Genomic DNA, 25,917 nt, shown 5'->3' on the forward strand with positions numbered 1-25,917 from the left:
CAGCTAGCTTCTCTGCCCAGCAGCCACCGCCGGAGCATCCAGGCCACCCCTCCAAGCAGCCCCCGTGAGGGCCAAGACCGGCCACGCCTTCACCAGCCAACACGGCAGCTCGAGGTACCACGCTCCAGAAGAGGGGAGGGGGAAGGAAGCTGGTCAATCGTGGTGTTTCGGGGGAACCAGGTCCTCTGGAAGGGGACCAGTTAATTTTTTTTGGACATTTCTTTGTTTAAGGTATGGGAACCCTGTTCATGAGTTGAGTTCTGGCACTGGGAGAGGAAAGGCGAAGCACAACCAGATTAAGGGCGAGCAGCAGCCACGCGGAGCCCGCCCTGGACCAAACGGTGCCCCAGTGGATCATCATTTTTAAACACTTAAAAAAAACCATTTGAAATTTAGTTTTTGAAAAAAAAAAAAAAAAAAGGGAAAATATTATGTATATTATGCTATGAAATCAAAGTTAAAATTTCAATATATAAAATTCAATGGCTTTAAATATTCAAAACATTATGGCGCTCATTTGCTTCCACATTTACGTACATTCACAACTGTCTGTCGAAATGAAAGACAAGTCCAATCGTTCACTTAAATAAATATATACATATATATATAAATATATATATATTTATTAAGACAGAGCCTTATTTGTGAATTTATTTCTCTTCCAAAGTGTCAGAATGGAATGTAATTGACCAGCGGTTCTCGTAGTAAAAACATGTCATATTTCAAAATATTTAGCACAATCCTGTCGCCTTTGCTCCCTCGGGATGCTGGCACATTGTTTCAGCATTTAAAACATGATGGAATCAGGCACCGCCATTTGTTTAAATAGACTCACAATTGATCTGAGAAGACGGGGGTGAGAGGATGGACCCGAAATCCGTCCAGGAGCGCTCCGTTCAGAGTTCATTTCCAGTGGATTCCCTTCGGCCTCATCGACACAAACTACAAGCCACCTCGTATAATTTCAGATCGGAAAAGACGTTTTCAGGCCGATGTTAGACCCTTGCAGGAGGTGAGACAATAAGGCATTCAATTACAGGATAGAATTTTATAATTCCCTTTGTTTTTTGTTTTTTTTCTCTCTTCAACATTTCACTGTGCAACTTTGCTCGTCTTGCTGCTCGGTTTACCCAGAAAGTGAGGCTGCGACTCGGTACAACAAAAGCAAAAAGGTAGCATCACATCATGAACATCAAGACAAAACAAACAAAAAAACAAAAAAAAAACAACAACACTGGTTCACAGATACGCGGAAACACACAAAATGTATTTTCTGTCGGACGTCCACTATTCCGAGTCATGCGCTTCCCCCGCCTGCGCACGGGCGAGAGGAGGAGGAGAATGAACGTTCATCAGCAGCGGGTACAGGAGTCAAGACGGTGGAACGATTAAGACGGAGAGAAGTCACAGGTCGAAGAGGAGCCGTGCAGAAACCGAAATGAATGACTCTCCCTGATCCGCTGGGATCCGACCAGGACCCTTCTCGGTAAAAATGTGATCTACTAGTTTCCCTTTTTTGTTTGTGTGCCCATCATACACACACTGATGTGGGGGGGGGGGGGGGGGGGGGGGGATGGCAGTTTAAAATCAGCATCAAAAAACAGCATTGAAACAAAAATGTTATTTTACAAAATAAAAATAAAAAGCCATGGTCAGCCATGGAATGTTTTCATTTTTTTTTTTCATCCCCCCCCCCAGGCGGCATGATCCATTTAATATTTTTGATAGGTGTCCTGGGGGTCTGGGTGTGAGAGGACGAACGCCCCCATGAGAGTTCACTCGCAGGCCAACTTGCTGTCGAAGCTGGACAGGCCGATGGCGAAGGCTTGGAGGGCGCACATGGGGTAGTTGTAGTCCACGGTGAAGATGTCCTCGCCCACTCGGCCGAACTGCATGACGATGTAGTCCGCTGCACACGGGGGGGGGGGGGGGGGGGGGGGGGGGGAGAGAATGAACGTTCATCAGCAGCGGGTACAGGAGTGGGGGGGGGGGGGGGGTCATCGTCACAGGGGAATTGAGAAACGATCTAAAATGGTGGAAAACTTTTAGCTGGGTGGTACAGTAGCTTCTGTGCCGAGAGTTTCGCTTCACCAATCGCCTCGCCGGCCGAGACTCTGGGTGGTCAACTCTTTGTTAAAAGGAGCGAGAGCGGCACAGAAGTAGGGGACGATAACTACGGACGCGCCAATTCCCAAATTTTGTGCGCCGAGTCTCGTCCCCGCTGTAACAGATACAAAGACCTGGGGATGGAAAGTTTGAAACCTGTAAAACATCTCGAGATGTTACAGTGTGTCGAATTTACGGAACAGACTTTTCAGAAATGGAAAATAATATTAATACGTTTTTTACCTGCTGGTTCAACACTGCCATCTACCGGCAGAATCTGTCATTGCAGCCATTCATTCTAAGCGGTGTTCAAAGCTCGCATTTCGCAAACCTAAATTACCTATATACTCTATCTTGCTGTACCATATTATTATCATTCACTATGCCAACTATGACATTAAATACTTTTCATGCAGACACAACCAAACCGTAACCGTATTTATTTTGTTCTCCGAAACGATGCTGCTGTTGGCTTGTTGTGATTTCATTTCATGCGTTTCAATGTTGTGCGCATTTTGTACAAAGCACCAATTCCCCCTAGTTGTAATAATAACTAAAAAGCGTTCTAAGACCCTGTGTGTTTAGGAATTGGTTGAGGCGAAAGGTACTCGTCATGTACTCGAGTACGCGAGCGCAGCGCCAGACGCGTCCCCTGGGACCACGTCGGGGGCGTCCTGCGGATCCACAGCGACGACGGCGAAGGCGGCCAAACCAACACGGAGAACTTACGGTCGTTGTCGTGGACGATCTGAAAGTTCTTGACCGAAGCCTGGGTGACACGGCCGTGGAAGTTGAGCACGAAGGACTGGGTGTCGTCGTTCCACTCGGGGGCCTTGTTGTGCAGCTCCACCAGGTTTTCCAGCGTGTGGTTTTGCCACTTGCTCAGCAGGCTCTCCTGCTCCTGGAAATACCAAAGATCACAGGAGTGCACACATTCAATGCCAAACAACAACTAAAGACCCGAATAGGATAGCATAAAAAGTACATTTGGTTATTTTTGACGACGCACACTTTTAAGAATACTAAAATGCAGGTTACGTTAGGTTCGTGTTTCAGTATACTTTATACATGCATTTTGTGTAGTGTACTTTCACTACATTAACATTATATTAATGACTAGTATACTAGAGCTTCAAGAACATAAGTACCAAAAAATGCACTTAAAAGCATACAGATAAAAAAAGTACAAATGGGTAGAAATTAGGGATGTTCACAATTAATGGATTAATTGCTCATAAGAATTTCATCGATTAAGATTTTGTCGTGTCGATAACAACTGAACAATCTGCGTCTTCTTGTTCTTGTATCAATGCGAGTCTTTGGGGCGCAGGGCGTTTTCCAGAAAAAATAATTCCCAGCCAGGAAGTAGTTGTTCTCACCCGAATAGTGGAGAAAAAAAAAAAGCCCAGTGGAATAAGAAGTGATGGTAGAAGCAGGTGGAGGATTCTGGAAGAACGACAAACAAACAAAAAACTCGGCTGTCCAGAGGAGGAAACTATGTTGGTCGTCGCTCCACCCCTGCAGCTGGTTGAAGCTGAGCTCCGTTTGAAAAGTATTGCAGCCTGTCGCTCTGCAACGCCCCATCGCCGGCGGTGTTCAGATGGAACATGGTAGAGGGGAACGGGATAACGGCACTTTCTGACCGGCATGGGGGGAGGAAAAGTAAACCTGGAGCGAGGGAGCAGTACGAGTCGGCAAAACGAAACAAGCGATATGTCGCTATGGTTATGACTTCAATAAAATATATTAAACTAAATTATTTTGGTTATAATGTATAAGAATTGAATTACAATTTCATTTAAATGACAATTTTAGTAATTTTTAGTCATTTAATTAGCCTCTGGTTGTCTACATCTGCACCAGACATAATCTGCTACGTAACGTCCGGCTCATTCCGTCACCGATGATGGCAAAGATCGCACAAAGAGGGGTCATAAATATTCCTGTATGAGCGAACTAACTCAGCGAGTCTTGCCTCGAACTTCTCCATTTTGAAATGAAATTGAATGAGATATGCTCCTCACGCCAAGTCACAAAATCTTGAAGGTGCGGGACGTCGCGTGGAATATATATACACGCGTTCCAAATTATTATCCAAATTGGATTTAAGGGTTTAACATTAAATGTTTTGTTTCTCAATTAAACTCATGGATGGTTTTGTGTCTCAGGGCTCTTTGGATCACTGAAATCAATCTCAGACACCTGTGATAATTAGTTTGCCAGGTGAGCCCAATTAAAGGAAAACTACTTAAGAAGGACGTTCCACATTATTAAGCAGGCCACAGGTTTCAAGCAACATGGGAAAGAAAAAGGATCTCTCTGCTGCCGAAAAGCGTCAAATAGTGCATTGCCTTGGACAAGGTATGAAAACATGAGATATTTCACAAAAACTTAAACGTGATCATCGTACTGTGAAGAGATTTGTGGCTGATTCAGAGCACAGACGGGTTCTTGCAGACAAAGACATAATGAGGAAGGTTTCTGCCAGAAAAATTCATGGGATTAAGAGAGCAGCTGCTAAAATGCCGTTACAAAGCAGCAAACAGGTATTTGAAGCTGCTGGTGCCTCTGGAGTCCTGCGAACCTCAAGGTGTAGGATCCTCCAGAGGCTGCAGTTGTGCATAAACCTACTATTGGGCGCCCCCCCTAACCAATGCTCACAAGCAGAAACGGTTGCAAAATTGGCCCAGAAATACATGAAGACTCATTTTCAAAGAGTCCTGTTTACTGATGAGTGCTGTGCAACCCTGGATGGTCCAGATGGATGGAGCAGTGGATGGTTGGTGGATGGCCACCATGTCCCAACAAGGCTGCCACGTCAGCAAGGAGGTGGCGGAGTCAAGTTTTGGGCCGGAATCATGGGGAGAGAGCTGGTAGGCCCCTTTAGGGTCCCTAAAGGTGTGACAATGACCTCGACAAAGTCCATCGTTTCTGACTGACCACTTTCTTCCATGGCACAAAAAGAAGAACCGTGCCTTCTGTAGCAAAATCAATCCTCATGCCTGACAATGCACCATCTCATGCTGCATAGAATACCTCTGTGTCATTGGCTGCTATGGGCATAAAAGGAGAGAAACTCATGGTGTGGCCCCCATCCTCCCCTGACCTCCACCCTATTGAGAACCTTTGGAGCATCCTCAAGCAAAAGATCTGTGAGGGTGGGAGGCAGTTTGCATCAAAACAGCAGCTCTGGGAGGCTGTTCTGACATCCTGCAAAGAAATTCAAGCAGAAACTCTCCAAAAACTCACAAGTTCAATGGATGCAAGAATTGTGAGGGTGATGTCAAAGAAGGGGTCATATGATAACATGTAACTTGGTCTGTTAAGATGTTTTTGATTGAAATAGCTTTTGAGTTCAGTAAATATGCAAATTGCAAATTCAACAAATAACCATTTTCAGTTCTTTACAACCTATAAAATGTTTTGAAACTCTGTTGTGCATAATCATTTGGAACAGTGCATTTTGAGTTTAATTTTGAAAAAAATACTGTTATCATTGGCAGGTTTGTTCAATAACGTTCAAATTATACCCTTATGGTACATGACTTGAAAATTATACTGACTGTCATTTGCATCGACTATTTAGGAAAATCAGAGAAAAATATGATTTGCATAATAATTTGGAACGCGGTGTATATAAATACACACACCCACACACACAGGAAAATGAATAATTTCAGAAATGGCGGTGGTGGTTTGGTCACACTCACACTGTTTGGTCGAACGGGCACTCGCTCGAAGTTCATGTCCATACCGGGGATGACCACGGTCATCTTACGGGGCCCTTTGAATCCCAGCACATTGGTTTCCTGACAAACACAACACAGATATACATCATATGAAGAGACTTTCTCCCCACCTTCTCATACCGTTAGGTTCTAACGGTTCCAGTGGAGCATCCGCACACGGATGTTCTATCGGAGCTTGGTCATAACTGCTGATCTCACTGCTATGCTCATGGAAATAACAGTATTATTAAAAGTACAAAAGAACCCTGTTTATTCAAACCTCACCGCTCTGAACTTGCCGGTCGACCCAAACAAAAGCTTTTGTTCCCGTCCTGCCAGCACTCGGCGACTAGGCAATGACGTAGGAAAGCTCCAGACAATATGTCTATTGTATATTGTCAAATGTGGATTAAAAACTTTATTGCTCCATGTTGACGTGAGAGAGGACTATTATGCACGGAGGTTACAGTTACTGATGGGAGTGTTACTGGGTATTCTAGGTAACGGCGAGTATTGAGATATGAGTACTCTGTACTCAGAACTAAATTAAAACTGGTGCTGTGTCTACTCACGTAGCAGATGGCGGCCAGCTCCTGTCGGGTGTTGCCTTCGTCCAGCAGTGCCCCCGGGTTCTTGCAGGGGTTGGTGCCGCTGTCGTACACCGTGAACTTGGTGCCCATCAGGTTGGACCTGCGACAGAATTGCAGCTCAATCACAACGGCAGAAAAGAAAATTGATGCAGTAGCCCCTATGACGACAGCGACATCATAGGCGTTTTTACGACTGCGATTTGATGCATTGAGTTTGTGTTTACGCTCTTGGCAGGAGGGAGCCAGAGCTTTAAGGAAGAACTCAACTTCGACATTGAGACCCTAAGGTCCTGCTGAAAAAATTGTACCGACTCTGTACTTCTAGAGGGAGGATTCTTCTTTTTTTCTACTGACCTCTAGTGGTCATTAATTAAATTGCAGTTTGAAGCACTGGCAGCATTGGCTTTTAAACTCAGCTGTCATGGTTGACACTATACAACAGCAGTTTTCATTTAGAAGCGCAATAGAATAACAGAGTCTCCGTGGCTTTGGGTTACTGCAGCTTAATGACTCCATCAGTTGTTCACAGCATAGCCGTCTCCTGTCGAGGGCATCGCATCGTATGCCAGCTACTACAGCTTACTATATACAGTATATAAACTCATCTCATTAGGATATACACATTGCAATGCATCATCTCGTAAAGTTACAGAACGTGTTCACCAGCTACAGATGTACCGATTGCAATTTTCTTGTCCGATTCCTAGTCCAAGTCTGACCTGCTGTTTCAGATTTTGGCCAATTCCAATTTTCATTAAATTGTGTGTTCATAATAAAACACTGGCTATTAAATAGATTCGACATTGTCGCCCGATCATTTTGAACTTCATATCCGTGATCAGAGAGTCTCATTGGGTATATCTGCGGTACGTCAATGACAAATAAATCGCACGATCCGTTCACGCACACGTGATTGGACAGCTGCACATACGGACGACCGCTGCAATTTTCAGTTCCCGCAATAGTGAGATTGCTGATTTTGACACTTTGTGTTTATTACAGTTCATTATTCACTGTGGAGCAATAACAGAACATGAAACTCTCATTAAGTTCCAATAAAATAAAAGCATTGCAATCATTGTAAAAAAAAATGGCCGACTCTTCTCACTCTGGTTCAAACCAACTGAATCAAATCCAACGACTCGTTTTACTGAGTGACTCGCCACAAACCAAGTCTCAAAAAAGACTCGAGCAGAGCTTGTGCACTACGAACAGCCAGAGCGGACGCTCGGCTGTAGTGACAGCAATAAAATGGTTACCGCAGAATAAAAACAATCTTCATTTCCCTTGAAGTACCTCCAAATAGCCGACAATTTCCTTTTCTTCCACTCTCTTTTTTGAGCGCCAGCTACACAACTACGTTAAATTACGTTGGTACCGGGTTTGAGTATCGGAGACTTTTTTAAGAGTACGAGCACATGAGCACAGTATGGGGCGTGTAAATTTGACCGGCGCACAATCGGATACATGTGACACAGATCGGCCGGTCACCGGTCACAAACGATCAAGCTGAAAACCCGATCGGCACCGGCCGATCGGTGCATCTCATGCTGTGGATGTTATTGTTATGTTATTACTCAGCAATCCAGCCTCAGCAATCCAGCCTCATGCCTCGGTGGAAAATAAAGTACCTCTACATATCGGTGGATGTTGAGTGAGGGAGAGGGAGGGGAGGGGTTACAGAACCACAAGCACAAGGTCATAGCATTTGGTCCAATCTGGGGGGCTGTAGTTCAAATACTGAATAAGCGCACGGTATTGTTTTTTTATTGACTGATTGTTTTCCCGAATTAAATGCGTGTAGGTTGGCAGGCCTGTGTGACCTTTAAAGGTAATCAGGCTGTGCTATCAGTGAGTGACATTTTGCAAACGCACTGGAAGTTCACCGGCCCGGTCGGGTGGAAGGCAGCGTGTGACGAACATCGAGGCGCGGTTTTACCTGAGTTTACCGATGAAGCTCTCCCCCCCCCGCGACAGATCCACGGCGTCCACGGAAATTAGGTAGTTGGACGTCTTGCTTTTCTTCCTCTTCCTGCCCGCCAACAAGAACACCTGGACAGAGACGGGCAGAACGACAGGAATAATGAGAAATGCGGTTAGTCGTCGTTAAGCGTTAAGAGGGGCAGGTGCTCAAAAGAAAAAGCACACGGACGCTCAGCACCGGTTCTAGGTTTTCTGCAGCTCTGGGCAATCTGTCGATAATAACCTGTCTGATAAAAAGGGCAAAAAAGGGCAGGTGCTCAGGCAACTTTTTAAATCAAAATTGTGCAACTTTTTCAATCAAAATATCAACATTGAGCGTTACATATTGATTTAAAAAATATATATATATATGGGTAAAATCGTATTTCATTGTAGCGTCTCTCTCTGACAATAACCTCCAGAATTCATATAAAAATCACACAGCTCCCCTCCGGCGCTCCCTCCTCTAGCTGGCGTTATTCCTTGCTTATGTCACCCTGTCTCTCTCTCCCTCCTCCTCCTCCTCACCAAGCTCTATCACTCTCTCTTTATAGTGTACACACTGCAGGCACACTTTTCTCTAGATATTGACCCCCCCCCTTCCCCAGAAATGCACACTCGACTCCCAGCAGTCTCTCGCTCTCTCTTTTTTCTTTTAAACCAAAGTAAAAATAATAAAAAAAATAGCCCCGGATCTTTTCCTCTTTTTATTTTAGATGTTATTTATTTTACCGAATTGCCTTAATGAACGAAAGGAAAAAAAAGCACCGTGCCCAACGGGGACACCCCGGATACCCCAGCGCTCAATGTGTGCTGTTGGTAATTGCAGTTAAAATTGTGGGGCGTGGGGGTGAGAGCCCTTCAAGCATGTCAAACCCCGAATCACTTGCACCTGCCCTGCAGACCCTGGTCTATTGGAGTGTTGCTTGGAGTAAGATTTTGTGTGGGTGTGAGAATGTATAGCTGCTTTCACACATGCACTGCAACCTGGAAATGAAAAAAATAATTGTTAATTCTGCCGAGCATTTCAGTTTTGAATCTCATCTTTAACTTTTAGAGGTGTTCTTTTTGCTGAATGGTGCCGTTACTAGAAAATGGAGAATAGGCATAAAAAGCAACTAGACAATTCCTTGTGAATTTTTTTAAGTGTGCTGACCCTGTTTGTGCGTGTGTGTGTGTGTGTGTGTGTGTGTGTGTATGTCTGTCTGTTAGGGATGCAACGGTACAGTTCACCCATAGTTCGGTATGTATCACAGTTTTGGAGCCATGGTAATCGTAGAGTTTTGGTAATTTTATATTTAAGAAAAAATAAAATAAAATAAGATAAACTAAAATAAAAAGTTAAAAGGTGTAAACATTTTTTTTTTTTAATGTTTATAGTAGTCTGCCACAAATAACTAGGGTAACGCTATGTCTGTATGACTGTGGGGGGAGGGGGGAGACGGGGGTTCAAGTTCATTTATGGGTTGTTCATCTGATTTGAGGGGAGGTGTCCAGCATAGTGGGTAATTGGCCCAAGTGTCTAGGGGGGGTGGGGGTGGTGGTCTGGTTTAATTCACACTTTCATCGCCACATTTGTGGAATAACTGGACATTCTGGTAAAAGGCGCACTCTCCCTTGTACACACAGTGAAAGGCCGGACGAGAGGGAAACGCGCCGGTGCGCTCGTGCGTCTCCGCCGATGCGGACTTCGCACAACGTTACCGGGAATATTTCTCTCTAATGTGCGTTCACTGTGCAACAAACTGTGCAACAACTTACATCGAACTAAATTGCTTATCGCATGTGAATTGATTCGCTAACGGTAGCCTAAACATTAATAAACATTTATTAAAAAATAAATACACAATCGAATGGTAATTTCAGCTTTCGAAGCGTGTTCTTTTTTTGATATTCAAATTATATTCTAATTTCCTTCCTACAGCCCTAATACTTGAGTCATTTCAGAAATACTTGTACTGAAAATTTGGTACAATGTTGGGCACGTAGTGGTCGTGGCTAAAATACACACTTAGTGGATGACTCTGCTCCTTACCCTCTTGCCGCTCTCCCTCTCCATGTGCATGAAGTAGGTGGGGTAGAGGCCCCGGTCCATGCCCCTCTTGTTGCGGGTGATGCGGCACATGACGGTGACCCCGCGCGGAGCGGGCCGCAGGACAAACTCCTCCAGGTTGTCCACATTGACCAGCGACAGCTCCGCTGTGGGCGACCCAGGGGTTGCCGGCTCCTTTAGTGGAAATAAACTCATATTTAGGCCAGTCGCGTAAATGTAGCGATGAACCCAACACGGGCGTTAGGGACGCAATGTGTGTTCGTAGGCGTGCTCTCCGATTTTTGGAGCATTTGGATTGGCACTACGCACGGCGTTTGACTTGGCGCTGGAGGCCGAGGAGGGTCTGGTGGCGTCCGTGTTTGGGGTCAAGGACCGCATCCGTTCGTCTTCGGTGTCTTCATCGTCGTCGCTTTCCTCGTCATAGTTCATGCTGCCTGACAGACCTGTTTTGGGGGGCACACAGGGGCAGACGGTGAAATAAAAGATTTGAATATATTTAGTTGATTTTTGGGACGTTACAGGCTCAAAACCGTGTAAATATTTGATCTGCTGACAGCAAGCAAAATGTTACACCATCTCTGGACCTTTTCTGGAATAAATCTGGTTTCATCCCACTAAGAAGATCAGCCCTTTTAACATTTTCATGTCGAGTCTCAGCTAATGGGGCTTTGATGTACGACAACAAATATTCGTGAACCGGTGCTACGCCTCGGCAACAGAGGAGGGCAAATATTTTATTTCACGGTTAGAATCATGCTTGAATGTTTTCTCTGAAATAATAAATATCAAATGTGAAAGAACTGAAGAACTGGTGCAATGTGAAACCTTGTCAACATCCACAGGATCTAACGTATAGAAAATAAATGGAACGACATTTGACTTATTATCGTCTTCTTTGGGCTGCTCCCGTTAGGGGTCGCCACAGCGGATCATCTGCCTCCAACACCTTCCGTTCTGCGCCTCTTCCTCCCTTACACCAACCGCCTGCATGTCCTCCCTCACCACATCCATAAACCTTCTCTTTGGCCTTCCTCTTTTCCTCTTGCCTGGCAGCTCCATCCTCAGCATCCTTCTCCCAATGTAACGCTCATCTCTCCTACACACGTGTCCAAACCATCTCAATCTGGCAGGAGCCGTGGATCATTTTAATGCTCCATGAAATAAATGTGTTTTCTTAGCGGGGGGTAATGGTTTGGAGTGGCCGCTGGAAAAATCGCCCTGTTGTAATCCTCCCTAGATCGGTGGTTTCACTGGATATAAATAGCAACATATTTGTGCTCCCCCTACATACCAAACCGATATTTGATATCCTGTAAAAATCTAAAATGTCCAAACTAAAATGTGTTTTTTTTGTGACCAGAGTCCAGCTTTTTTCAAATGTTATAAATAACACTGGCACTGCACATATAGTCTTCATTTTGTCAGATATTTTTAGATGAAGTTTTAGTCTTTAGATGAAAGCGCTGATTAGCTTTAGTCACATTTAGTCATTTTCATCTTTTCATTTAATTCCTTCCTCCACTTCTCTGGCCCAGGCCTGAGATCTGTTGAAATATGTTATTATTTCTTTAGACAATAAAGACTTAAAAAAAGCCATTGAAAACACATGTTTAAAGACCACCCACCATCACCTTGAATTACAGGACAAATTCCATAATAAAAAGAACAAAGTTATCAGCATAGAGCAGGGTTTCCAAAAGTGTGGCCCGGCCCTCTGGTGGGCTGTGGAGGTACTGAAGGTCATTTACAAGGTCAGAGGTCATTTACAATAAATAAATAAAAAGTTTTGTAATTTCCAATTTTGTAATTATGCTTGAAATTAGCATAAAATATTTATGATGACATATCTACAATTAAAAAAGTAATCTGAACTAATAAAATGAAGCAATAGGATTTAAATTGTGTTATTGTTCATTTATATGACTATGACTATGACTATGACTATTCTATTTTTTTTGTTCACCCTATTATTACATTTGTTGCTTAACAAGTTGTTATGTGTGTGTGGATGGATTATTAATTTGCAGTGCATTGCCATAGGCCCACGTTCACATAGAATTGTTCTGTTTATGAAATAAAAAATATAGAGGGAAATACTTCATCTTAGTCTCACGTGCTGATCAGTATTGTAATTAAAGGTTTCATGGCCCCAGGAGATTTTCAATTTAAAAAAATTGGGCGGCAGAATTCTTTCGTTTGGAAATGGCTGGCATAGAGGATTGGAAAAAGCATTCCAGCAATTTGAATGTCCGTTAGCCCATTCTTTGTTTATTTGAGTCTCGTTTCAGCACATAAACAAGATCAAAAATGTTTAATGACTTTTTTTTCCTTCACATATCCATGTTTGTCTTGTCTCATCTCGTCTCAGTCATGGGTATAAAGGTTGTTGACGAAAACCTTTCGGTTATACTGTTCCCCCCAACGTAGGAGCCATTGTGAAATTAAACTGCAGATGCTCGGTGGTGCTAGGGTCGCCAATTAAAAAGGTTGTAAAAGGATGTAAACAGGTTGTGTGGGGCAGCAGATTATTAAACGTTGACCCTCTGGAAATGTCTCGAGAAGGCTCATAACGGGCCAGCCGATTTCACGCCGCAAATTTGAGCTCAGTCCTCTGAAAATAGAATAAAAAAAGACCCTCCTCCGCATGATTATTACATGGCAGCGAGGGGAGAGATTTCAACTTCATCCCAAAAATGGTCATATTGATTGAATAGGGTTATCAAATATGAATGTACCCGAAAAAGGAAAATATTCACCCATTTCCATTTTCTGTGTTAATCATCTCTCAGCAGATGGAGTAACCTGGGGGAGGTTAAAAATACCTGCTGTGAGTCCTGATGTCAGGTCCCAGACTCTAACAGTCAGATCCTTCCATTAAAGAGAGACAGTTGTTTGTTGCCAGGCAATGGCGGGAGGAAAATATCGTTTAACAAGGCTCGAATATGTAGTTATACGAACCATCCACAACGCAAAAGGCTAAAACAGTAGCAATGTCATAAGAGTCTTAATAGCGTAAACAATTAAATAAAATACTGAGCCAAGTCAGTGACTGGACGTTGCGCAGCGGCACACGGAGCAGATCTATTCCACACTGTTTGGCATTCATGCGCCACGTCTCCTCGGGGGATCGGCAGAGTCAATGAAGGAGGCAAATAACAGAGTAGCTGTGTGAGTAAAGCTGCCACCGTGGCTGCACTTTGGTTGACGTTGTCAGTGCCCAAGTATCGTCCCCTTCACGCCGGGGAATGAAGTGGAGTTCCACGGGTCGCCGAGGGGGACGCCACGGTGCCACTCCCTCACCCCCGAGGCGGCCTCACAGTTTTGAACGATCAAAAGCAACTAGACAACTCCTGGTGAAAGTGTAAACGTGTGATGGCTCCGTGTGAGTGTGCGTGGGTGTACATGTGTTTATGTGCAGAGTTATGTGCGGATTTCCCTTCATATGTTTACACGTTATGAAGACTAGTTTCTTTGCCTCACTCTATAGGAAAACTCTGGGGCCAAAAAGATGGCTCAAAAAGTGGAAGATTTTGTAAAATGCTGGCCAACACCTTCCACAGAGCTACAGCACACCCGTCGGGATCGAGCCAATCGTTTTGATGCATTTCACATGTATGCTGCTCGGGAACTGTGGGAGGAATGGCGCGCCGAAATTTTGCATTGATAAGATAATAGTAAGTGTGCGCTGCTGCCAGCACACTTAATGATAAAATAGCCGAGAAAGCTTTTTGGAGCGTAACAACCCAAAAGGGCTTGTGTTATAGATTGTGGAAGTCCATCTGTGCGTGCATGAACTGCCTCAATCGACTGACGCGGACTCACCTCGTTTCTGCAGCATTTCGTGGATGTCCGTCTTGGGCTCCAGCAGCGTCTCGGTGTCCCCGTCCCTCTCGGGCTCCTCGGAGGTGGGGGACTGACACTGGGAGGGAGGCTGGGACGTGGGCGGGGACTGGGAGCGGGACTGACTCACGGGCAGGATCTGGATTTTCGTTCCCAGGTCGGGGGCCTCGGAGCCCAAGAAGGCGGCGGGGCCATCGATACCTGATGCACGCAAGAATGAGCCGCGCGGTCAGTTCGGGCTGGAGCTTGCGAGTCACAAATTAAGCACTTGAGCGGTAGCAGCCCTCGTTTAAATGTGGGCGCTCGTATCTGGGCTGGAGTCGCCACGCTTGCAGTAAGCACGGTGTGCCCATGTGCCTTTAAATATTTGCAATCACCAACGGCCGCAGTGTTAATCGAATCTGCTTCAATTTTTATTCTTGATATTAATATTATTAATTGCCCCTTTGTTTAGTAACATGTTTTGATTAATCGTTGTTTTTACACTTAACTCGGCTAAATTACTGTATAATTTGCTTAATGCAGTCATGTCCTTATAAGACAGATACTTCATTGATCATCGGAGGGAAATGGCGGTATTTACAGCAGCACGCATAAGAACAATAGGGAAAATAATAAAGCAATAGAATAAAATAGAAAGAGAATTGGCAATATGCAATAAACAAAAGGAATTATTAAATAAACAAATTTTCAATACACAACAGGCCTAAAAATAGAAAGGAAATTGGGAACATCCGATAATCCTAAAAATAAACAAGAAAAAATTATCCTAAAATAAACAAGAAACAAGAAAAGATTCATTCCCGGAATGAAACTGCAGCATTTACAGCAGCACACATTAAAACAATAGAAAATAATAATAAAGCATTCAAATAAAATATTAAAAATCTCAATATGCAATCAAGGTACAAATGAACTCAAAGAAAATGAAAAATTTGGGAACATACAATAAACCAAAACATTTACAGAAAATGCTTTATGATTTGCCGGCTTCATTGTGTCCCCTGCAGTCCTAAGCCCCTGAAACACCTTTTTGTTTAAACCTCAAGTCTGTCCCTGGCCTTGCCTGAAACTGCGCTGACAGGGGAGCTGCACCAGCCTCCCTGGAAGGGCACACGAAGATCTGCAGTGTGGTGAGGCTGTTTGGGGGCGTCACTCCTCATCCTTTCCTCACACTTTTTCACTCTCTTCCTGACTCTGGGGGGTTTGGCTGGTCCGCTCGGCACCAACTCCTCATAGCTTTTTCCTCTGTCAATCACCCCTGATTTGTCCTCTGCGCAAGCGCGCGCACACGCACACGCATGCACACGCATGCACACGCACGCACACGCACACACACACACACACACACACACACACACACACACACACACACACACACACACACACACAGATCTAACTCATGGCTCCACATTAGAGGTCTTCAGGGGTCCCAAAACACAGACCAATTGGACCAGGGAAATTCGTCCCATGGTTCATTTTTTAAATACCTGGACCCTTTCCCCACCCCCGAAGTATTACAGCAGAGAGACCCGGATCGGAGTCGGGTCGGGAATTTTCTTGATCCGAACCAACCTGATAATTAAAATTGCCCCAAAAATGTTGTTTTTCTGGCCTGTCAATGTCAGCTGCCTTGGAAAAGGCTCAGAATAATATAAATATATAGCAAGAGGCATGCACCGCAGCTCTGCTGTATTTAATGTTTATTATTTATTTTCTTCCCTTGTAATCTGAATCTTCCCCCGTAGTTTTGGGTTGGTTTGTCTTTTAAGGCGCTATATAAATAAGCTTGAACTTAAACTTCACTCCTCCTACGCTTTATCCATATGGGTCCCCTGTCGGGCCCTGGTAGTTGGGTCAGGGTAGACCCCGTGAAGACCTCTCCTCTATATAGACAAATGTACAACAAATATGCCTAAAACATATAACTTTGCCTTGTGGAATATTTTAGCTTTACTTTCTCTCTCTCTCTCTCTCTCACCGTCCATGATGACATCGCTGGTGCCGCTAAGGCGTGACTCCACCAGCCGGGCCTGCTCCTCACTGTGCTTGGGCCGGGAGCGCCTAGACCACGCCTCCGGGTTCGGCTGCACCATCAGGGGCTCCCTCCTCTTCCTGCGCTGCTTCTCCTCCAGAAGAGCCCTCTGTCCAATTTAAAAAACAATGGAGGATAAATATGATTTGCTGCCGGGCGCCGTACATTTTGTCCAAATAGTGTTTTATGATGATGGTGGTGATGATGATGATGATGATGATGATGATGATGATGATGATGATCAGGACAATGATGATGATGATGATGATGATCAGAATGATGAGTGAGGTAAGCACTGGAGGTAAGTTTCATTTAGGACGATTTAAAATGTACAATTAATACAACACAGACAATTAATTATATTATATTATTATAGAACCCAGAATCGCAATTGTGGCACTGCCCCTTGTGGGCGCCTGCGCGGGCACCTCGTGTCGATTACGCACATTTTAGTATTTTTTTTTATTTTTAGAGCTTATAGAGCTTATTGTGCGTAATCACCGGGTGTCATGGCATTTCACTGCATATACTGTATGCATGACATGTAAGTGTGTATATGTATGTGACAAATAACCTCTTGGATCTTTACCCACTCTGTTCCACACAATAGTAAGGGAATAATAGTCAGCAGAATAAAGTTTGACATTTTGAAAGGCAACAGCCGCAATTATAAAGAAAGATTTTAAACCTTGGATGGTGGAGGTGGTATACAGAGAGACCCCATGCTGTATGTTATTATACTATTACTTCAAACCTTGTCATTGATTACAACTTACATTCTGTAGCCAGCAATCACCAAGCCGTCCTCTATACCCAGACACCGCAGGTCTCCTACCTCAAACAGCTACAAAGGCCACGAGCCACAATCACCCTCAATCACATTCACTGGGCTGAAGGGTCTGTCAAACCCTGACAAGAGTTCAATGGCATTCAGCGTTTTGCCCTTTCCACGTCTAGACAGCCAGAAAGTGTTCATTTCACAGAGACGGAGAAGGTCCGATACACAGCCAATCTCCAACCTTTCAGGTGAGTTAAAAAAATAAATAAAGACTCAATTGGCACTCAAACTGGCAGCCTCCATGTCTGCAGCGCCTCTGATGACAAGAAGAGTTTCCACTGTCTCCACGGCAACAGCAAACCCTGGTGCTAGCACCCTTGAGTTTTTTGCGTTCTTTCATTTTGGGCTATTTTCGGTCTTTTGTCGTCATCCTGCGGCTCACCCCATCCCCGCTAGCCTCCCTGGTCCCTGCCCTGTCAGAGGTTTTAGTGGGGACATTCGGACCACTTTTGGAGCTCCAGTTGATCTTGACATGTGCCACACAATGGCACTCATCGAAAACCTAGATGGACCTTTAGTCTATGACCTTGAAAAGGGGAGGCCGGGAGAAAATTAAATTCAAAGGAAATATGAAGTGTGGAGTTGTAAATCCTGCAACCTGCGGACCAGCCGAAATTATTACGAAATGTTAATTAATCTAACACCTACTTCCCCCTTACATTGACCAGACTGCAGATCTCATGCCTAACCCTCACTTCAACTACAGATGGGAAACATCTATTTTCTCACGATAACGTATTATGGCATGCAAAACGATGGCCAGCAGCAGGTTTAAATATTGGGCAAGATCTCACGATTCCATTTTGATAAAAAAAGGGTCAAGATTTAATTCAACAAGATATTGAGGAGAGGGCTCACGATGCAATTCTATTCTATTATATTCTCGATATATTGACATTTTATAAATACTGTAATGAGAGTTGCTATCCCCCAGCCGTGTTGCACTACGGTGGAAAACGGTTGCATAACTTTCAAACAAGGTATCGATATTAGAATTTTTCGAATCGATTCATGAATCAAAACAATGGTATTCAATTCTATCTGTATTTTTTTCCAAACCCAGCCCTAGCCAACAGGGCGAAACGGTGTAAAAAGAATGTCTGCCCCCATGAATAAATAATGATTATAAGGGGCCATTTAGACAACAAAAGAGTTGAGTTCAGCCATCATAAAAAAGAACAAAAAAAAACCTTCATGCCTTGCTCTATTCAGTCGCTCATGGCTGGAATCTGGGCTGTCCTATTTAATGCATCACGCTGTACCGTGTTTTTCATAGAACGTCTGAACTCTTGAACCAGAAAGAAAATTTACAGCACCATTTTCATCAGAGGATGGGAAAAAACGCCAAAGTTAAGAACAATGGCACTGTTCAGACTTTGCTATGTCACATAACAATTTCCGATCCCTCATTTCTTGGTCATGTTTTGTCAACCGACCCCCCCTACCAATCCCAAATCCCACCCATCCACCACCCTTGAGTGCCAATCTCTGTATCTGGTCGAAGCAGACGGCAGGTTACATAAGTGCATTAATTAGCACGCCTGACGCACAACAAGTGGCGGGCCCTGTTTGGCGACAATGAAGCTGTTTAGTGAGCCGGAAAGGGGGACCGCAAGGCCTTGTTTCATATTTGAAAGAGCAGAGGAACAAAAGAAAAAGAGGAAAGGGAAAAAAAAAAAGCTTTCATAGCTCTCATTGTGATGCCGCTGAGAAATAAAAAAACAAAACCTTTACTTTACAGTAAATAACATGCAAAGGCAATGAAAGGCACACACACACAGACCCGCTACGCGAACTTGTTTTAGTTGCATTTTAAGAACTTGGTCAACACCAGTTAGCCTAACCCTAACCAATGGTATGGTCAACATCGTTAGCAATGGGGCGCTGCAAAGCTGCGATGCATTTCAAATGGAGCTCAGCTTCATCCGGCTGCAGGGATGAAGCGATGACCGGCGACGAGCTGACAGCTTCACAGCGACAAGGCAAGTTGATCAGGTTTCAACTTTATGCAAATGAGCAGCGCCGAGCGCTGGGCGACAGCCACTAGAAGGGAAGATACGCTCTCAATGGCGCCGGCCCTTGGAAAATGGATGCCTGGACCACTGCATTGTTCCTATTTTATTTATATGAAAAACGTCACTTAAACTATTGATAAAATAAGGAACACGTCATTTTATGTTTCTTCAACTAGGAATTCTTTATTTCAAGGGACGGATGGCACGATTATTGTCAATTGTCAATTTTTTCAAGAGATTATTTATTTTGCCAAGTTAACAAACTTCACCATTTTAATAAAAATAGTAGACACTGCACCATCTATCTTTATAATGTATATTAAATATGGATAAGGTGAGGTTTGAAATGTTTGGCGCACCCACAACAGCCAGCCCATTTAAGCCGACACGGCCAGAAACACCAGGGGTACAGAAGCCCCCGTCGCCGGCGGTGTGACCGTACGGCGACGAGACGAGAGCTGCTCGGCTTCACGCTGCAGCTCCATCACAGGGGGTGTGACCCTAGCATAAGGGAATCAAACAGCTATTTAAAAAAAACAACTAAGGGGGGGCAGTGGCTCAGGAGGTAGAGCAGGCCGTCTAGTAATCAAAAGGTTGCCGGATCGATACCGGGCTCCTCCTGGTAGCATTTTGAAGTGTCCTTGAGCAAGACACTTAACCACTAACTGCTCCTGATGAGCCTCGAATGGCCGCCTGCAGTATATCGGTGTATGAAGTTGTAAGTGGCTTTGGACAAAAGATAAAAAAATAAAAAATACCCCAATCCTAATGGACAATGCCAATTGTTTCAGAAGCTCACTTAGAAATTTGAATGAAAAAACAAATTTAAAAAAAGGGGGAGAATGGTTGCAAGGAACAGCTTGGGAACACCATATTTTGTTTAATACCCAGATGTACGACAGGACCGAGGCCTTGTTAACATTTCAAAAGGCTCGAGGCGACAGGTGAATGGAATATCAAACGGGATCAATGCGTCCAACATCATGGATGGCGACGGGTTGAGAGAAAGAACAACTTGGCCACGAACAGCGGGGATGGGGAAAAATGGACATGGCTAAGAGTCGGCTGGTGATAAACATACCCGATTAGAAACGAGAGCGGTGAGGCTGACCTTTAATTTTTGGTCTCTCTCTATTGTAAGCCCAACATGCTATTTTAAGTTCTCTGTGATAGTTGCATTCTTTTGTCGGGAGAGACCGGGTACTTGGCGGTTTGTCTGACCAGGATGTGACTCAATATCGTCTCTCCCACGGCTTCCTGCGCGAGCCAAAACACTGCGATAACAATACAAAAGAGAAAAAAAAATCATATAAGAGTTGGAGAAAAATATTAAGGCCGGAAATGCCTTTGTCCTCGGCTAAGAAGGAGTTCGATAGGACAGGTAAGGCCGGAGCGTAGGGGACAGACGGAAGAAAAAGTAGAGGCAGAGAAAACTGGGCAAAGTAGCAGAGTGTCCGGACAAGAGAACAGCTTCAAAAACAGCGTCGAATCACTCTCTTCCTCTCCCTTTCAATCCTTTCACAAACACAGACAGCAAAACAAATAAACGTCACTCGCGCAAACAAGTTCAAAATGAGCCGTCAGTTAGAGCAGTGGTTCTCAACAATGGCTCCGGGGGCAACCTGGGGGTCCTTCAAGAGGTTGCGCCCCCAAGAAAAATGATCAATATTCAACTTCACCGTTGACCATCATTAACAACACATTAGAGAACGTACAATACGATGACTGTCTTCAACATTGTTTCACTGTTTCTCCCTATAACTCGAGTGCAGACAGGTATGGAAGTTTGGGACAAAATCATATCCAACAACAACAACAACAAAGATCTCCTCAGATCGGGGTCCCGGAGGCCACATTGCCGAGACTAAAACGGGGGATCAAATGAGCATATGGAAACGGTAGAAAATCACAGACTCAAAGAATACCTGAAGCAGTCAAATATCACTACATAACAATACAATCTGCCACAACAAATAAGAGCAAAGGGACAGAAAGAGGTAAACAGGTACCAACCCGTTCCATTGACATCCTGAGAACAGAGACGAAAGTCACAGTGGGGGACATGCGCCCCGAGCGGCTTCCATATGGACTGGATGAGTGTGTTTGTGTGTGTGTGTATGTGTGTGTGTGTGTGTGTGTGTGTGTGTGTGTGTGTGTGTATGTGTGTGTGTGCGTGCGTGCGTGCCAGAGTGGCTGCCTCCCCGCCGGCTGAAGCCTCGACACCGTGAGGGGCAGGTTTCAGGGATCCGTGAGCTCCGACAGCCCCCACCTGCGCTCCTCCCGCGATACTCCACAACCCCCCCGAAGGAAAGAATGAAAACAAGAAAGAAAAAGGCAAACGGCCGGGGGGGGGGAGAAAAAAAAAAGAACGAGGAGCCCGTCTCTCCGTCTGAGCGCCGGCAACGATGTACGCGGCACGAGAGGATGTGTCTGTGCCGCCACTGCCTCGCTGTGTGTGTGTGTGTGTGTGTGTGTGTGTGTCTAGCACGTGGTCTCGGTCGCTAACTGAATCAGTGGTCATTAGTGCTCCGGCACCACATAGGGCGGGAGAGTGAGCGAGTGAGAGAGAGGAAAGAGGAAGAGGAGGAGGAGGAGGAGGAGGAGAGGAGGAATGGGGGCGGGGGGATCGCAATGATGAAAGGCAGTTATAAAAAAGAGAGCGACTGTAGTCATGGCGATAATTTATGCGGCGGTAATGCTGGCGACGAGCCGTTTCAAATTTGGCGGACAACCCTTGAGGTGAGATTTAACAAGGCCGCCAAACTAGGTCAATTGTATTTATTTGTTTTATTTTAAGAGCAGCCTCTGATCATGGACATGCACGTGAGGGTATCAGACTGTGTTTTGCTGTATGTGTGTGAGGGAGGGAGGGTCTACGGAAGCTTGCGCGTGCATGTGAGTGAGTGTGAGTGTGTGTTACGTAAGGACGCTATACGGTACGGTGCGCATCACAGCTGAGCTGCCGCGCCGCACTTACCACACCACACACACACACACACACACACACATGCACACGCCTCAGAAGCTGTGTCCACTCCATGAAACCCCCCACTCAAATTTGAATTCGCCAAAGCAGCGTCTATCACGCCCTTGCACTCAGTCTACCGACTGAAAATACGGTCGCTTGGTCCAATATGGCTGCTGACGCACAAAGGGACTGGAGAATTTCCAATTCACGAAACAATTTGGTTGTAAGTGAAACGCTGCTGTATCCCTCATTGCAATAGGCCAGACACTGTTCAGTGGTCCCTGCAATACAAATTCACAGAGTTAAAGCCAGCTGCGTGTGAGCTGAAAAGATAATGTAAGAAAGGCTGGGTTCATAGCAGGGATGTTCATAATTAACCGTTTACCGACAATAATTTTCACAGATTAATAATATCAGTTAAAGTAAAAAATAAAAATAAAAATAAAAAAAAGTTTGCTGCATGGTAAAAGAAAAATAGGCTACACAATCTATTTGGTAAATATTACTCATGTGGGCGACACCATGTGCGACCACACATGCCTTTCATTTCAGGCACGTAAGAGGACAGCTTACACAGCCCCCGGGTGAGGTCCTTCCCACAACCCGAAGTGCCGGCTGCGGAACCGAGCTGTTTACAAACGGAACAGAGTAACAAAATGAAAACGCTTTATGTAGAATGAACGCTTGTAAATGAATAAACCGTGTGTGACTGGATTACATATTAGTCAAAGTTATTTGATCGTTTTTCCCCCCCCAAGCCAATTGTGTGAACCCTCTGTGTGAAAATGTGATTACTCTATACGCTGGACGAATGCTAACGTCCAAATGACTACTCATAATAATCCCGAAAGTCGTCAACAAGTCGGGATATTGCCACACAGTCAGTGTAGAAACCTCACCTGGTTGTCCAACTTCCTCTGCCTGAGACTGGTGCAATCATCTTCTAGGCCACTGCAGGGAGAAAAGTGAGAAAGACAAATGATTTACAAGACAGCGGGAACACAAGTAAAACCCGGCATGTCAAATCCTACAACTAGATGGCAGCACTGTGCGTGAAATAAAATAAAAAGGTCAACAGAGACGACAAAGCCTGGGGACCCTGTAACCGTAGACTTCTGTTAAAACGGAGATAAGGCTTTTAATTAAGGATTAGTCATGCTGTGGTATTCGCATTTCCATCTTAACTTGAAAAGCTTCAGAAAACTTAAACCGACACAGATTATCAGTGACCTGTGTGTAAAGCTACTTCAAATAAGCTGACTCTGAAGCGGACAACTTTTATTGTGAAAGAGCGACCCAGTGCTTTTGAGATGAAATGGGGCAATGATAGCGCAATGTCTCCGAGAGCGAGAGAGGGACTCGGTGTGGAGCCCTCTTGTCTGGCTCTGTGCAGGACACCTATCTGCAGGGACCGTGTTGCTTGGATACAGCGGCCTACATAGTGTGAGAGAAGGCCACTTGTGCTGCTTTTCTTCATCAAAACCCTCATCCTTTCACATGAAATAATTTAGAAAGACGATACGTCCCCACAAACTGGGTCCCCACAAGCTGGTGGATGGAAAGGGTTGGGAATATGACGGGATATATATATATATAAACACACACACACACACACACTTGTCTCTGTCCTCATGTGTGTAGTTGGATATAACACACATGGTATCCAAAACCCAGAAATCCATTGGTCCAAAGAAAACATCCTGTCACTTGGCTGTGATTTGAGTGTGTGTGATGTGTGATGTGTGACGTGTGACGTGTGACACATTTGTGTGTGTGTGTGTGTGTGTGTGTGTGTGTGTGTGTGTGTGGTTGATTGTTAGTGGCAAACACATGGCTCCTTTGGGAGGTCATTATAGGCCCCTCAGAACACAGGTGACGGCGAATATGAAGTGTGTGTGTGTGTGTGTGTGTGTGTGTGTGTGTGTGTGTGTCAATGTGTGTGTGTGTGTGTGTGTGTGTGTATGCAGGACGTTAATTACACATCTGGGACTGTCTTTAAGGTCGTCGATAAGAGGACTGTTGCTGTGGTGTTTCTGGGGGGTAGGGGGCTGGGCAGCGAGAACCAACATCACTGATTTGATGTTACGGCTGTAAGCTGCTTTCTGAGTTGAGCTTCAGTGACAATTCCTACAAGCGATGAGGGTTGGGTACCGAAACCCTCCTATTGGCATCGACCGGGCCGAATCGCAACGCAAAATTCAGTGCCACTTAAATGCCTGAGCTGTCAATTGAAATATTTGCCACCAGAAATCGTATTTTAATCATCGTCACGATATGAACATGCACGATAAACACATCGCAAAAGACTGAGAAGCGCTGAATAAGAAAAATCATTTTATTTACACACGCCATGCACAGTCGGCGGGAGGAATCAAAAACATATTGGCTTGGAGCAACAGGGCAATGGGTCTTAATCGTGTCGTTTAATTTTAGTCCCAAAAGTTTATAAAGTTGTTGAAATGCCTCTGAGGGACATGCAATGTTTAGATCGGGTACGAATTCCCATGGAAGATTATCGATTTATGGCAGTGCGTTACAGGAAGTGTGTCAACCAACGCGCAACCATTAGCGGAAACGGTGTACGGTGGAGCAATCTACTCCACGTAGATCATAAGACCCCTGAATATAAAAACGACTGTGGCAGTTGTGCCTGCCACACGCCACCCAAGTGGTGTTTTCAGGGCCCTCCGGCAGACAGACACCGACGACAATGGGTTGTAGACACCAGTTTATTTTAGAGAGGAGGCTAGATGGAATTAGCCAGGGGCAGATGGAACACGTCATGACAGGGCTCCTCTCCTGACTGTGTGTGAGGATGGGGGTTTTAACCTGCTGCTCGTTAGCCCAACCAATGAGCAACTGGTATGCAGCCACCCTGACCCAATCACCGAGATCCAGGTCAGGTGTGGCTGCTCAAACCATCCCATCCCCACACTACAGACTCATTGAAATCGGTTGAGAAATGTAAATGTTCTAGTGCTTTTTATACAGAAAAACCGCGGCTCCCCCGTTTACTTGTAATTGCTTACAGGCCAGTCTTGCCTGTTCCAATATGGCAAGGACTTTGAGGTATCACAGCAACGAGCCGAAGCAGTCAAGCCAGCGTCAATGTTTGGTTGCCTATGATTGCGCAACCAACAATAAATTAAACTAAAATTGTGACGATTACTATTTACCTCTTCAGTGAACATGCTTTTTTCTTCTCTCTTATTTCCAAAGTGGTGTTGGTCATTTCCACGGAGTGCTCTGAGGAAAACGTAAAGCGATCCGGTTGTCTTTGCGAAAGCGGCCAAACAATAACACCATTTGGAAACTCTAGGGGGAAGGGGGGGGGTTGAAAAATTGTCTATTGCCCCTTTAAGACACCAGTAATTATTTAACCTAAACCTTACTTTTCACTGGGAGCTATTGGCATCAGAATCTTTTAAATTGTCACACGGATTAACTTCCATTGAACGAGTAATGCGTTTTAGGCTAAGAGAAATACCAGAGTTCTCCTTTGAATTTGAACTTTAATGGTAGGACAGACACGGCACTTATATCAGGAAGATTGCCGCCACCAACGTATTCACAAACTGATCTCTTTGGTGCAGTGGAAAGCTTGATGTGTCTGATGCGTCTGAGGTGTCTGCGATCATATTTTCATGACACAACATTTCTTTTGTGGAGGTAGCACATTAGGCAGGGAAAAGATTTCATGTTGCCTTATGCCTACCTTGCTCTGGAGTTGGAGGAGAAGCTGGCAGAGCTGGACGGCCTTTCGGGAGAACAGTCGGTAGCAC

At 44.7% G+C, this 25,917-nt stretch overlaps 1 protein-coding gene across 3 annotated transcripts in view; it reads right to left on the reverse strand.

The window, feature by feature from the left end:
- Window positions 1-577: 577 nt before the first annotated feature.
- The window catches only part of tulp3 (TUB like protein 3), a 35,667-nt gene continuing 10,327 nt past the window's right edge, over window positions 578-25,917 (reverse strand). The window contains exons 2-12 of one of the 3 annotated variants that reach the window (XM_080022756.1): window positions 25,851-25,892; window positions 23,035-23,086; window positions 16,261-16,423; window positions 14,262-14,480; window positions 10,749-10,882; window positions 10,422-10,613; window positions 8,364-8,476; window positions 6,407-6,524; window positions 5,817-5,915; window positions 2,836-3,004; window positions 578-1,909 (exon numbers count right to left, since the gene is read on the reverse strand). In XM_080022756.1, the coding sequence (XP_079878882.1) occupies window positions 1,776-1,909; window positions 2,836-3,004; window positions 5,817-5,915; window positions 6,407-6,524; window positions 8,364-8,476; window positions 10,422-10,613; window positions 10,749-10,882; window positions 14,262-14,480; window positions 16,261-16,423; window positions 23,035-23,086; window positions 25,851-25,892 (1,435 nt within the window). In that variant the 3' untranslated portion in view covers window positions 578-1,775. Of the gene's footprint in view, window positions 1,910-2,835; window positions 3,008-5,816; window positions 5,916-6,406; window positions 6,525-8,363; window positions 8,477-10,421; window positions 10,614-10,748; window positions 10,883-14,261; window positions 14,481-16,260; window positions 16,424-21,180; window positions 21,332-23,034; window positions 23,087-25,850; window positions 25,893-25,917 lie in introns of those variants that run through there. The other 2 variants (XM_080022755.1, XM_080022757.1) reach the window with 2 other exon arrangements.

The sequence above is a fragment of the Zeus faber genome (assembly GCF_960531495.2).
Source record: "Zeus faber genome assembly, chromosome: 21".
Lineage (NCBI taxonomy): Eukaryota > Metazoa > Chordata > Actinopteri > Zeiformes > Zeidae > Zeus > Zeus faber.